Below are 13,361 nucleotides of genomic sequence, written 5' to 3'. Positions count from 1 at the left end.
GGGCAAAGCCAGAGCAACCCAGATTCCAACTGGACAGGCAACGCTGCTCAGCTTGACCAGTTAGGGCAGGAGTCAGCCTCAACACTGGCTGTGGGCACAGACTGTAAAAACAACATCGGCTAAAGTCAAAGGCTAGGACACAGCAAGCATGTCACAGGGACCTCTGGGAAGGATGACGCGTCCCCAGTGTCCACAGAGACCTGGAGAGAAATCCTTGGTGTCAGCCTTCCAGACTTGAAAGACATTCATTCTCGGGAGGGCTCCAACTGGCTAAAACCTGCATGAACAGGTTGTTCAAGAACAAAATAATCAAAATTGTGGCTGCTCTGGTCTAAATAACATTATAACATAAACTTGGATTTATTTCTGGATTCCTCTAAGTCATCAAACATTTACACCTTTGATTCTAACACTTGGGAGACAAAAAAAATAAAATGGTGGATCTCTTAATTTGAAGCCAGCCTGGTCGACAGAATGAATTCTGGGATACACAGAGAAACTCTGTCTCGAAAAGCCAAAAAAGAAAGAAAGAAAGAGAGAGAGAGAGAGAGAGAGAGAGAGAGAGAAAGAAAGAGAGAGAAAGAAAAGGTCCTGTGGTTGCCAGAGCAGTTGACACCATTGGCTGCTCTTGTAGAAGACCCAGGTTCAGCTCTGAGCACCCACTTGAGGCTCACGACAGTCTGTGACTCCAGTTCCAACGTATTTGATGCCCTCTTCCGGTTCCAAAGGCACCAGGTATCCACGCGGCGCGCACACACACACACACGCAGGCAAACAATCACACACACAAAATAGCAATCCTCTCCAGAGCTGCTGTGAAGACAACCGACTTGAATTTCCCAGGGCCATGGTTTCTCTCGTCACAAAATAGGATTATTCTATAGCACCACGAGCTTCAAGGAAAGTGTGAGCCTCCTCCAGGTCTTCACCCTCCCCCGTGACCTGGCTCAGGAGGCGTATGACCTGGAAGCTCACTAGCTAGGATATGCTAGATCCTGCCAATGGGGGTAAAAAGACCTCCAGCCATCTTCTTAACGGGGCCAGTAGATCTGGAAAGAGGAGTCTCGCACACAGAACCACTGAGTCACGCAAGAATTCTACCCAAGTTCTTAGCCATTTGAACTCACAGCCTCATGCTTGTCTGGGAAGCACTTTACTAAGTCAGCTATTTCTCCAGCACTTCTGCAAGTACAAAGGGAAGAGTGACTTAGGTGCAGGACATACACTCCTAGACTGAGTCTCTACATGGAGACTCCAGTATGTAATTTCTCAAGCCAGACAAACCAAGTTGAGCTGTTTGGGGGTTTTATTTGTTTTTTCTTGTTTCTTGTTTGGTTGTTTTGTTTTGATTTTTGAGACAGGGTCACACTGTGTAACTGGCTGTCCTACTATCCTGGAACTCACTATGTAGACCAGGCTGGCTTCGAACTCAGAGAGAGCGAGCTCTGCCTGCCTCTGCCTCCCAAACGCTGAGCAATTTCCTAACAGACACAACCTGAGATTTCTCCGTAGAAGGGAGGTGATATCTGAACACACACGCAGAACCAACCTTTTTCCGCTGCAGCTTCTGCTTTTCCCTGAATTCTTCCATCTTCCTGGCCTCCTCTCTCAGAGTCTGCGCAAGTTGAATGTGACACTGGGCCACATTGTCCACTTCTGTAAAAAGAATTTGCAAATAAAAAAAAAAAAAGTCAAGGTCCGCACATGTCTAAACTCAAAGATACACACAACTATTCAAAACTATACATACAGATCTGGAGCAAGAAGCAAATTAAGGATAATTCTCTTGGTCACTAATACCCATTGAGGTCCTTCTCAGGCCCAACATGGCCTTGGCTGTCAAGACCAAAGCTAAGTCTTTAGCTTAGTTTCTTGCCACTAACGGTTACTATCCCAGTGTATGCCCAGGGCATGGGGCTGAGGGTACACAACCAAGATTCCTACTCAATAACCTTACATCCTGAGATGTTAGATTTCATTGTCAACTTGACATGACCTAGAGTCACCTGGGAGGGGAGTCTCAGTGAAGGACTGTTGGCCTATGGGCACACGTGTGGGTGGTTATCTTAAGTTAACTGACATTGAAAGTCCCAGCCTACTGTGGGCAGCACCATTCCCTAATCAGAGACCTTGAATTGTATAAAAGTGGAGAAATCCAGCGAGCACAAGCAAGCGAGCAAGCCAGAGAGGGAGAGCAGGCAGGCAGGTGGGTGGGCGAGCATGAGCATAGTAACCATTACTCTCTGCTCTCGCCTGTGGATGTGATGAATGCCCTCCTATGATGGGCTGCAACTGTAAGCCGAACAAAAGCTTTCTCCCTAATCTCTTATCACAGCAAGAGAAACAGAACTAGAGCTTTGCTAAGACCACCACAACCTCAGATTCGATTCTCTGGCCCCTCTACACGATCTGTGGGAGCTTCCTATCTCTGGCCTCTCAGGAGCTTAAACATTTATCAAACGTTCACCAACATTTTGGCCTCTGACAGTCATTTGTCTTTACAAGAGAAAGGACAGGGGGAAAAAAACACCTGGAATTTGGTTCAAATTAGGCTTAATATGGTTTGTGTACACCCTTAATCCCAGCACTTGGGAGGCAGAGGCAAAGCCAGCTTGATCTACACAGTGAGTTCTAGGCCTTCTTGGAGAGAAACTGTCTCAAAACAAAACAAAACAAAATAAAAACAAACATATAAACAAACAAAAACAAAACAAAACCCAACTAATTGAAGCACACCATTAAGGCTAGAACGACTGACCTAAATAAAACTTAACATTTTTAAAATCGTGTGTGTGTGTGTGTGTGTGTGTGTGTGTGTGTGTGTGTGTACATTTTCTGTGTATGTCAAGAACACAGTACCTATGTAGAGGTGAGAGGAGAAATTTGAGGGCTGCTTCTCACCATCCACTTGTTTGAGATAGTGTCTCTTTGTTTTTGCCACTATGCACACTGGCTAATCAATCCATGAACTTCTGAGACTTCTGTTCCCACCTGGGATACAGACAGGCACTATCATGTTTGGTTTTATGTATGTTCCTGGAATATGAACTTCGGTCTTGACAAGTACCTACTGAGGCATCCCTCCAGGTCATTAAGAAAATAATTTTAACTTGTACTATTAAAATAACTTTGTATGTTAGAAGATACACACACACACACACACACACACACACACACACACACACACACGAAATGAAGTTAGCAACTTATATAGCAAAGAATTATGTTTAAAACACTTTCACAAGGGCTCAGCCCTTAGTGAGGTGTCCCACCCCTATCTCTACAAGGGTCAGGGGTCTTGTGGAGTCAGGGGGATGGAAAGATTTAAGAGCTAGAGGTGGTGGATGATACTATAGAACTGATGCACATAGAAATTCAAGAAGACTGGACAGCACGCACAAGACCTGCAGAAGCTCAAGCTAGACAAAATCCTGGTGCAGAGGAAGAGAAGTGGACGCACGGTCCCACTCCTAACCAAGAAGCTCCTAATATCATCCTGTGATAGCCACAGGGAGAGAGAGTCAGCTTGAGGCTGGTGGCAGACACACTCCAGGGCAGCCAGGCCTCAGGTGCAATTGTGCAGCGCAAAGTGGACTGGTGGTTTTTTGTTTTTGTTTTTAAGAGAGAGAAGAATATAAAGTTTGTTGCTAGAGAGGTAGGGGAGAATCTGGGAGAAAGAATATGATCAAAGAATGAATAAAAATATTATTAAAGATATAGTTGGAAGTTCAACCTGGTTAGTCTGTATACTAATTATTCTTCAGTAGAGTTCATTTTAATTCTAAATATTCCTCTTTTGTTTGTTTGTTTGTTCATTTGTTTTTCAAGATAGGGTTTCTCTGTGTAGCCCTGGCTGTCCTAGAACTCAGTCTGTAGACCAGGCTGGCAGAGATCCACCTGCCTCTGCTTCCTGTATGACAGGATTAAAGGCGTGAGCCACCACTGCCCAGGTTTTGTCCCATATTTTGACATGAGGTTTTCACCATCAGTCAGTTTGAGTATGTTGGAATTGCTACGTTATTTCTCTTTTTTCCTCAAATTATTTAGGCATGTTTTTCAGATTACATATGTGTAAGTATGACTTCTAAAGTACTCTGGTTATAATTTATTATTTTAATTGTATTAAGTTCAAACAAGCTGGATTTGTACACTGTTAATGGGTTACCTGGTATACACTGAGTTCTAAAAGCCATAGTTACTCTAGTACTGATTTATGAATACCTTATGTATCTTAAAATATATGTGCATCTTTTTGTTGGGCACGAATGGCTCTGTATGCCTTTCGGTTCAAAATAGATGATTGGATTCTTTAAATGCTTCATATATTTACTGTTTTAATTATCAGTTTCTGGAGGTGTTGGGGGTGGGACTGGATTAAAATTCCCAGCTTCAAAAAAGAGTACTTTCACAAATAAAGAAGAAAATATGTATATATACAAATTCCCTTACATACATGCCATATTAAAAAATAACAATGTCAAATTCAAAAGACTGGACAAATGGGCAATGCATCCTTGAGGAACCCATTTGGACTTCAGGACCCTGTAAGGGTAGAGCTTTAAACACAGCACATCTCATGGCCTTTAACCTTTCAGCTTTGAAAAAAAATTAGAAAAGCAAAAGCCCTCTGGGTACTGGTGATATTTGAAAAAGTGTCACTGTTGGTGGGGGGAAATGGAACAAGGTTTTTAGAGAAAATCTGGCATTCTGGATGGTCAAATTTCTTTTTATAAGAATGAAGCAGACGTCTATGAACTGAGGTAGATATTAAATAGATAGCCAATTCTAGAGAAATATGATAGTGTATTATATAAAACACTCATATCTGAGTTTGTATGAAGGATTAAAACCAAAGTTAGGAGCTGAAGACACTCTCCGTGGTTAGGAGATGCTCTTGCAGAGGACCTGAGTTCCTCTCTGTAGAGTGAGCTGTCTCACCCGAACTACATTTAACACATTATCTTAATAAGAAAACACAAAACAGTTGAGGGCTTTGTGTTCTGCTCTGCTACTTGTTACTTTGACGTAGCCTCGTGCAGGGCACCCCAGGCTTCCCATGATCCTCCCACTCTGCCTCCTGAGTGCTAAGATTACAAGCACGTGCTAGCACGACAGAAACAAGGCAAACATGAGCAGAGGAGTAAACTGCCGAGGCGAGCCAAGTTATGCGGACATTCCTTGCTTAAAGACACTTGGTTCAGCACTGTTTATATAAAGAAGGAACACGGTAAAACACTGCATCAACACTGAGAAGCAGATCCATCACTGAATTAAGGAGAAATCTTTGTCTATGGAGACGTTGAAAGGAGTATTTTTTTCCCTACCTTTGATACCTGTAACCCTATGGTGTGTGTGTGTGTGTGTGTGTGTGTGTGTGTGTGTGTGTGTCATATTGATAGTATGTGTGTGTGTTATATTGATAATATGTGTCTGTGTCTGTGTATGTGTGTGTCTCATATTGATAGTGTATGTATGTGTGTCATATTGATAATATGTACCATATTGATAATGTGTGTGTGTCATATTGACAATAAGTGTGTTTGTGTCTGTCTGTGTGTGTGTTTATGTGATATTGATAGTATATGTGTGTGTGTCATATTGATAATGTGTGTCTGTATCTGTCTGTGTATGTGTGTGTCATATTGATAATGTGTATATGTGTCATATTGATAGTATATGTGTGTATGTGTGTCATATTGATAATATGTGTGTGTCATATTGATAGTATATGTGTGTATGTGTGTATCATATTAATAATATATGTATCTATGTCTGTGTCTGTGTATGTGTCACATTGATAATATGTGTGCCTGTGCCTGTGTCTGTGTATGTGTCATATTGATAATATGTGTGCCTGTGTCTGTGTATGTGTATGTGTGTGTCATATTGATAGTGTATGTGTGTGTGTGTCTTATTAATAATATGTGTGTCTATGTCTGTGTCTGTGTCTGTGTCGTATTGATAATATGTGTGTCTGTGTCTATCTGTGTATGTGTGCGTCATATTGATAGTGTATGTCATATTGATAATGTGTGTGTCTGTGTATGTGTGTATGTCATATTGATAATATGTGTGTGTCATATTGATAGTGTATGTATGTGTCATGTGTGTGTCTGTCTGTGCATGTGTGTCATATTGATAATGTGTGTGTGTGTGTTCTGTTCCACTGCTGACTTACTCAATGAAGATAGTGAAACTAATCTGCCTCTGTCTACAGTAGGCCATAAAGAAATTCTATCTCCTTTAGTAGGGCAAAGGCCCCAATTCCCTCAAGAGGAGGGGCCCCGCCCCATGTCCTGCAGATAGAAATGATACGCTGAAGGGTTGGGAAGACTCTGAAGAGCCTCACTTAACTGGCTTTCCTACTCAGTCCACTAGCCGGAGTGCCTATACAATGATGTCTCCATAAAAAACAAAACAGACATGGCTTTGAGAGCTTCCTAATAGCCAGGCAAGTAGAGACTACTGAGTGCTGTGCTCATCCCAACACAATGCTGTGCCTGAAGCCTGCTGGGCCCATTCCTGCCCCGTGTGCTCAGAGAGGGCATGAAAGTGCCTCACATCCCCCTTCCACACCTCCCTGAACCCATTTCCCTTGTAGCATTCTTTATTATAAACAAACAAGTGTAATTCTTTCCCTAGGTTCTGGAATCTACTGGGGTAAATGGATCGAAGCAAATGGGGGTGGTGGGAAGCTGGGCTTTAGGCACAGGGAAGACAGGCTGGGGAGCCTGGGGACAGGTTTCCGAACTGAGCTTTCAGCCTAGAGGACGTGACAGCCTCCGGGTTGATAGGGTAGAGACTGGACTGGATTAAAAGACACTGGCTAGCATCCACTGCAGAAGAGACTGCATGGCTGCCGCAGGGGAGCCATATAATGGGCTAGAAGTCCCCTTGATATGACAGTCATACCAATGCATGACAGGAGAGGACACAGACAGCAAAGGTTCTATTGGAACCGCGCTCAACTAGCCACAGAAATACTTCAGGCATAAGTCACATGCACCGTGCCTTTTGACACCCTTCACCTGACAATCCCCTGTGAGGAAGCCCCAGAAGCAGGTTCTAAGCAAAGGGCCTTTGGAACACTGAGCTGGGCAGGACTCCTTCAAGAGCAACGTGACAGGTCTCAGCCCAGATCTCCCGGTTCCTGGTTGTCACCACATCACCATAACTAATAAAATCTGCTGGCGTCATTCCAAGTCAGACTCACAACCAAACAGCAGCAATGGACACTCCGAGGTGGGCATCAGGATTCGCCCCTGACACACCAGGGACTAGAGGGACATTGCTGGTATCCTTTGAGACCGCAGGTCTAGGGGAGTGTGGAAGGAACCACATGCCAGATTACAATAGAAGGAAAGAATGACCGGGTGGTATGTTCTTTGAAGACTGTCTTAATTAAAAGTGTCTGTGGAGCTGGGGTCACCGGGTAAAACACTGGCCCAGCAGGTCTGACAACTGAGCGAGGTCCCTAGAACCATGAAAGAGGCTGCATGTGGATAATCTGTGATCTAGTTCTCCCAGAGAGATGGGAGCAGTGATGGGAGACTCTCTCAGAAGCCGTGACTGAAGCGCTGTGAGTGCCTCTGGGAACAGAACAGCCTCAAGAACACGTAAGGGGTTGGGGGAGTCTGGCTGAATCAGGTGGAGTAGAGGCAAGCATTCACGTAAGGACGTCTCTGAGGTAGGGAAGGACAGAACTTACTTGCATGGTGTCACTCCCATCTGGGAGCTAAGAGCACTCAAATCCCAGCACTCTCCAAACTCCTGAGTCAGGACCTCAGTGTGCACATGAACATGAGCTAACCACAGCTCTGCCAGTGACAGGTGGGTGTGAAGCCTCTGGAATGTGCAGCGTCTGCAGCTCCTTTCTACCCTGCAGAGCCATTTCTCACCTCATGGCTGTTCTGAGGTTGTGGTTTGTTTGGTTTTTTTTTTTTTAACCTAATGCTAAATTGCTGTTCAAATTAGAATTCGCCTTAGAGGAAAGATGTGGAGTTTACAAAGGGCAGAATAGAATTTTACACTAGAGGTTGGTGTGATGGTTCAACAGTCCAGAGGCCCCATATTCTGTTCCCAGCACCTATGAGGTGATTGACGACCACCACCATAATTCCAACTCCTGGCCTCTATAGGCACCAGGCACACACAGTACATAAAACACATATGCAGGCAAAAACACTCAGACACATAAAATAGAATATTTTTTAAATAATTAACTTACGCTGCTTGAAGACATCAAGGGCTCTCTTCAAGGTACTGAAAAGCAACATACATAATTTCAATTCTAGAAATCGTCTATGTGATTTTATTTCAATGTTTGCACATGCTTCTCTGTGGCTACATAGTATCATGGAGGCTCTAGACCCATGAATGGCCCTGAGTTCCGGAGACAGTGAAAGACCAAAACTTAAGACAAACCTCATCACTCCCAGGCATAGACAGTTCTTCACTGTCTGCCCTGAGCAGAGCAAAATACAGGAACTCTGACCCAGTGGAAATATAGCACTCGTGATCCCTTTCTCCTAAGAACATGTTGTCATCTGAATATGAAAACAAAGCAGTTAAATAGACAGCTCAAATCCTAGTGTGCACTCTGAGAGAGTGTCTGTGGGGTGTGGGGTGTGTACATGTGCTTGTGTGTGTATGTCTGTGTATATGTGTGTATGTGATTGTGTGTGTATATGTATGTATGTATCTATGTGTGTATGTGTGTATATCTCTGTGTGTACATCTGTGTGTGTGCACGCACTTGTCCATGTATGTCTGTGTATGTGATTGTATGTGTATGTATGTATGTGTGTGTATATGTGTGTGTATCTCTGTGCATACATCCATGTGTGTGTGCACACTTGTCTGTGTATATATGTGTATGTGATTGTGTGTGCATGTGTGTATATGTATGTATATCTCTGTGTGTAAATCTGTGTGTGTGTGTGTGTGTGTGTGTTTGCAAGTGTGAAGATAGCATCTCACATAGCCCAGGCTTGCTATGTAGCTGAAGCTGGCCTTAAAGTCCTAATCACCCTGCCTCCTGTCTTCAAGTGCTGGCATTACAGACAGGAGCGAATCACTATGCCCCAGTTCAAACTCTGGCTCTTAACAGACTCCTTGGTCAGAAAACCATCGCATACTTTTCCCCCCTGAGACTGAGTCTCACAGCGCAATCCTGGAACTCACTATGTAGACTATTCTGACCTCACACTCACAGAGATTCACCTGTCTCTGCTTTCTGAGTGCGGGATTAAAGGTGTGTGCCATTACACCGGGCATATACTTATTGGTCAGAAACTACAGGCTAACCTTATTCCTTTCTTAAATTCTGTCTTTTAGTTGACAGACAGAGTAGTGCCTCTTCACCATGTGCAATGTGGGATTTTGAAATCTTCGTGCATTGTGGAACGGCAGCAGAGTAACTAACATAGCCACTGCCTCACTTCCATCCCTTGCCCTGGTTTGTAGAGCCGTGCTTACAATCCGGTCTCAGTTCTTTTTAAGAACATAGGACATTGCTTTTAACTACAGTCACGACGCTGTGCAAAAAATCTCTTGAACTTATTTCTCCTAACTAAAACCTTCATGCCATTTTACGTGTGTGTGTGTGAGCGTGCACGTCTCCACATGTGTGAGCACATGTGTGAGTACACACGTGTGTGCATGTGAAGGAAGGCCTGAGGTTGAAGCTGGTGTTGGGAATCATCCTCCATCACTCTTCTGCTTCATTCACAGAGGCAGGGTCTCTCAATCAAACCCAGAGCTCACTGATGTGACCAGTCTCTGTATATAATTTACCCTGGGGATCCCCTGTCTCCAGCTTCTCGGATTAGAATTACAGGCAGGCATCCGTGTCCATCCACCATGTACAAAGGTTTTGGGGTCAGAGCTATGGTTCACACTTTGTGCAGCAAATGCTTCAACCACCGAGCCAGGTCCCAGCTCGGAAATCATTGTCTTTTGACTAACATTCCCTAAGCTTGGCCCCAGGCCCTGGGGACTACATTTCTATCTGATTCTTCCTCAGAATTTCAAGAACATTTCCAAAAATTTCCTCTTAAGCTTTTAATTCACTCTTTTACAAATATACTTTATACACTTGAGAGTGGTTTTTTTTTAGATCTGTTCATTTTGGCACAAAAAAATCTACTATATTTAATTCTGCTGTTGCACTGTTGAATTGTGCGTGTGCATAGGCATGTGCATGTACACACATAAGCCTGTGTATGTGCCTGTGTATGTGCCTGTGTGCACATGTGCCTCTGGTGTGTGTGTGTGTGTGTGTGTGTGTGTGTGTGTGTGTGTGTTATGAACTAATAACTAAATGTTCCACTTTCCTGCATTTTTAGCAAGGGTCTGTGTTCACATCTTTCAGGTAAGCAAAATCCCTATCCAGGTCCACCTTAAACTAAGGCACTGAAAAAAATAAATGTGGTAACTTGAAACCACAAATCCTGTGTCCCATTAAGATCTCTTAAATGCATCTCAAAGAAGAGGCACATTTTTCACGAGTGGAAAGCAAGGAGCAGGGGAAATATCCATTCTCTCCATGTAATATACTGCATTTGCCGCTCGACTGCGCTTGCAGTCACAGGCAGCATAGGAGGCAGAAACACGCTGGCACCTACTTAATCTCGGACTGTCCACATGGCTTCTTCCTGGAAAGATTCAGCAGATCTTTGCCATACTTCTCTTCAATTGATGCCCTGTAGGGAACAGAAGAGAAGGCCATGGGTCTTGTATAGAGTTCTCCACTCAAACACTAAAAACACTGCCCCGGCTGGAGAGCTGTTCACTCACTGTGGATGTTCAGATGGGATGTCACCGTTTAAGATATAAGACTCAGTAATAAATGAAAAGGAAAACTAAAAGTAAACCTATAAAAGAAAACTCAGAGGCAGGCATGGTGGTGCACACTTGTAATCCCAGAACTGAGAGGCAAAGGCTGGAAGACCGGGAGTTTCAAAGTCAGCCTTAGCTACATGGTGAGTTTGAGGCCAACCTGGGATATGTGAGACCTTATTTCAAAAAACAGAAATAGGGGCTGGAGGGATGTCACAGGGTTAAGAGCACTTGTTGTTCTTCCAGAGGACCTGAGTTCAGGTCCTAACACACACATCAGTCAGGTCACTGTCATCACAGCTCACTCCGGAAACATCCATTTCCAGACTTCTTGGACCTGCACATATATGACATACAGACACAATACACATAAATAAAAATAAGCCTTTTAAAAATACATACATTTATATATATATAATGTACATTATATATACACATATATAAAATGTGAGACTTCTGTTTTAATGGCTTTTGTTTTGTTTTGGGTGCTGGGGACGGAGCAAGCCCTGCACTGACTGGCCAGGCAAGTATTCTTCCACTGACCTCAATCCCCTCCAAACCCCTACTGTATGAGGGGAAGAAGCACAGAGGCCTTCAATGCTAGCTACTCTCAGGCTGGAGTCCCTTCCATGTAAGAGACGAGGCTGCTATGTGGTCAAGGTCAGCCTTGAACTCCTGACCTCAAGTAAGTTAAGACAACAAGTTAAGGCAACAGGTACATAGCACTGTGCCTGGCTTGTGCATAGTTTTTAAGTGGAGCTCTCCTCCACCTTCCCAACAAGACCCTTCCTCCTCCAGTCAATGGCTAATCTGTACCAAGTCAAGGGGATCTAAAGACATAAACTGCAGCTGGCACATCACAAACAACTGCCTGGGTGTTGGGGAAGAGTCTAAAGCACTAAATGTCACCTTCCCTTACCTCTTCACCTCCCCCATCCCTGTCACTTTCTCCACTGTTTGCCTCAGTCCCAGCATTATCCAGACTACACGGCTAGGTTAAGGTCTTTTACACTGCCCCAGTTTCTTCAGCTCTTCAAAAATTGTAGAACTAAAAAAAAGAAAAGTCTCAGAAAAAAAGGGCCAGTTAGGAGCTGGGAAGATGGTTTAGTCAGTGAAGTGGCTGCTTCATAAGCATAAAGAGCCAAAGTTTGGACTCTCGGCACCCATGTGCATAGCTGTGGGGAGACAGGAGGATGTCTAAGACCTTCTGGTAAGCCAGTCTAGCCAACTGGTGATGTCCCGGTTCAGTGTGAGTCTCCTACCTTAAAGAACAAAGCAGAGAACAATTGAGGGAGCCGTGCAAAATCCACCACCATGTGCATATACACCAACACACACATTAACAACCAGAGAGACAGAGAGACAGAGGGACAGAGAGAGACAGAGAGACAGATACAGACAGAGAGACAGATACAGACAGAGAGAGGGAGAGAGACCGAGAGAAAGAGAGAGAGGTGGAAGAAAACAACCGAAGAAGTCATGGACATCAACATCTGATCTGTCCAACATACAGGCACTCACAGGGATAAGCCATCACACATACATGCATGCACACACATGAACATGTGTAGACAAATACACCACAGACACATGTAAATAAGTTATATCATTTGATGGTGATTGGAATATTATTTTTTAATTTTGTTTGTCTGTGTATATTTTTGTCTATAGCATGTACGTGTGGGAGCATGTGCCTGTGTGCACACATATAGAAGTCAGAGGATGACATAGGGTTTTCTCTCTCACACTCTGCCTTCCTCCCTTGAGACAGTGTCTCTTGCTAAGCTTGGAGCTCATGTTACCTGATATCTGATAAATGTAAAAAACAAATAAATATAACAAAAAAAAAGTAAAGACGGCCATTTTCACAGTGTTAATTCTTCCAATCTATGGACATGAGTCTTCCCATCTTCAACTGTCTTTGATTTCCTTCATCGGAGCTTTAAAGTTTCCCCTGGAGAGGTCCTTCCCTTCCTTGGTTGGGTTTATTCCAGAGCATTCTTTCTTTAAAGCAAGCGTGAATAGAGCTGACCTCCTGACTCCCTTCTCATGCATCTGTTCGTTGCTGATGGCTTGGGTGTGTTGATTCTGCTCCTTGCAGTTTGCTGCAAGAGTTTCCCAGATCTACAAGTTTTTTAGTAGACTCTCAGGGTCTCTGATGTACCAGGTCATCTGAAAATAAGGTCGCTTTGATTCTTTCCTCCCTGTTTGTATCCCACCCCCACCCCCCACAACTTCCATTCCCCTCCTCTGTCTGAGTTCTCTAAGACTTCAAGATCTGTATTGAATAAAAGTAGAGAAAGTGAACACGCCTGTCTTGTGTTTGGTTTTAGTGGAAGAGCTTTGAGCTGTTTCCCCATGTAGTAGAACGTTAGATGTAGTCTGTCATACATGCACTTGTCCTGTTGACATACATTCCTTCTATTCTAGCCTCTGAGGGATTCTGGGATGAAGGGATGTTGGATATTCATCAAAAGTCTTTTCTTTATCCATTAAAATGATGATGTGATTTCCGTCCTTGC

At 43.7% G+C, this 13,361-nt stretch overlaps 1 protein-coding gene across 3 annotated transcripts in view; it reads right to left on the bottom strand.

Annotated features, from left to right (window-relative positions):
• Pstpip2 (proline-serine-threonine phosphatase-interacting protein 2) overlaps positions 1–13,361 on the bottom strand; it is an 86,140-nt gene that overhangs the window by 25,702 nt on the left and 47,077 nt on the right. For 2 of the 3 annotated variants that reach the window (XR_005496027.2, NM_001271281.1), the window contains exons 3-5: positions 10,626–10,703; positions 8,228–8,262; positions 1,550–1,656 (exon numbers count right to left, since the gene is read on the bottom strand). Coding sequence is in view for 2 of the 3 variants with exons in the window: in NM_001271281.1 (NP_001258210.1) it covers positions 1,550–1,656; positions 8,228–8,262; positions 10,626–10,703 (220 nt within the window). In the remaining variant the exon portion in view is untranslated. The remainder of the gene's footprint in view (positions 1–1,549; positions 1,657–8,227; positions 8,263–10,625; positions 10,704–13,361) is intronic. The other variant, XM_039096774.2, reaches the window with a different exon arrangement.

Source organism: Rattus norvegicus, chromosome 18 (assembly GCF_036323735.1).
Source record: "Rattus norvegicus strain BN/NHsdMcwi chromosome 18, GRCr8, whole genome shotgun sequence".
NCBI classification, from domain to species: Eukaryota; Metazoa; Chordata; class Mammalia; order Rodentia; family Muridae; genus Rattus; species Rattus norvegicus.
Note: the sequence above shows the minus strand (reverse complement) of the source record. Positions and strands in the feature narration are given on the sequence as shown.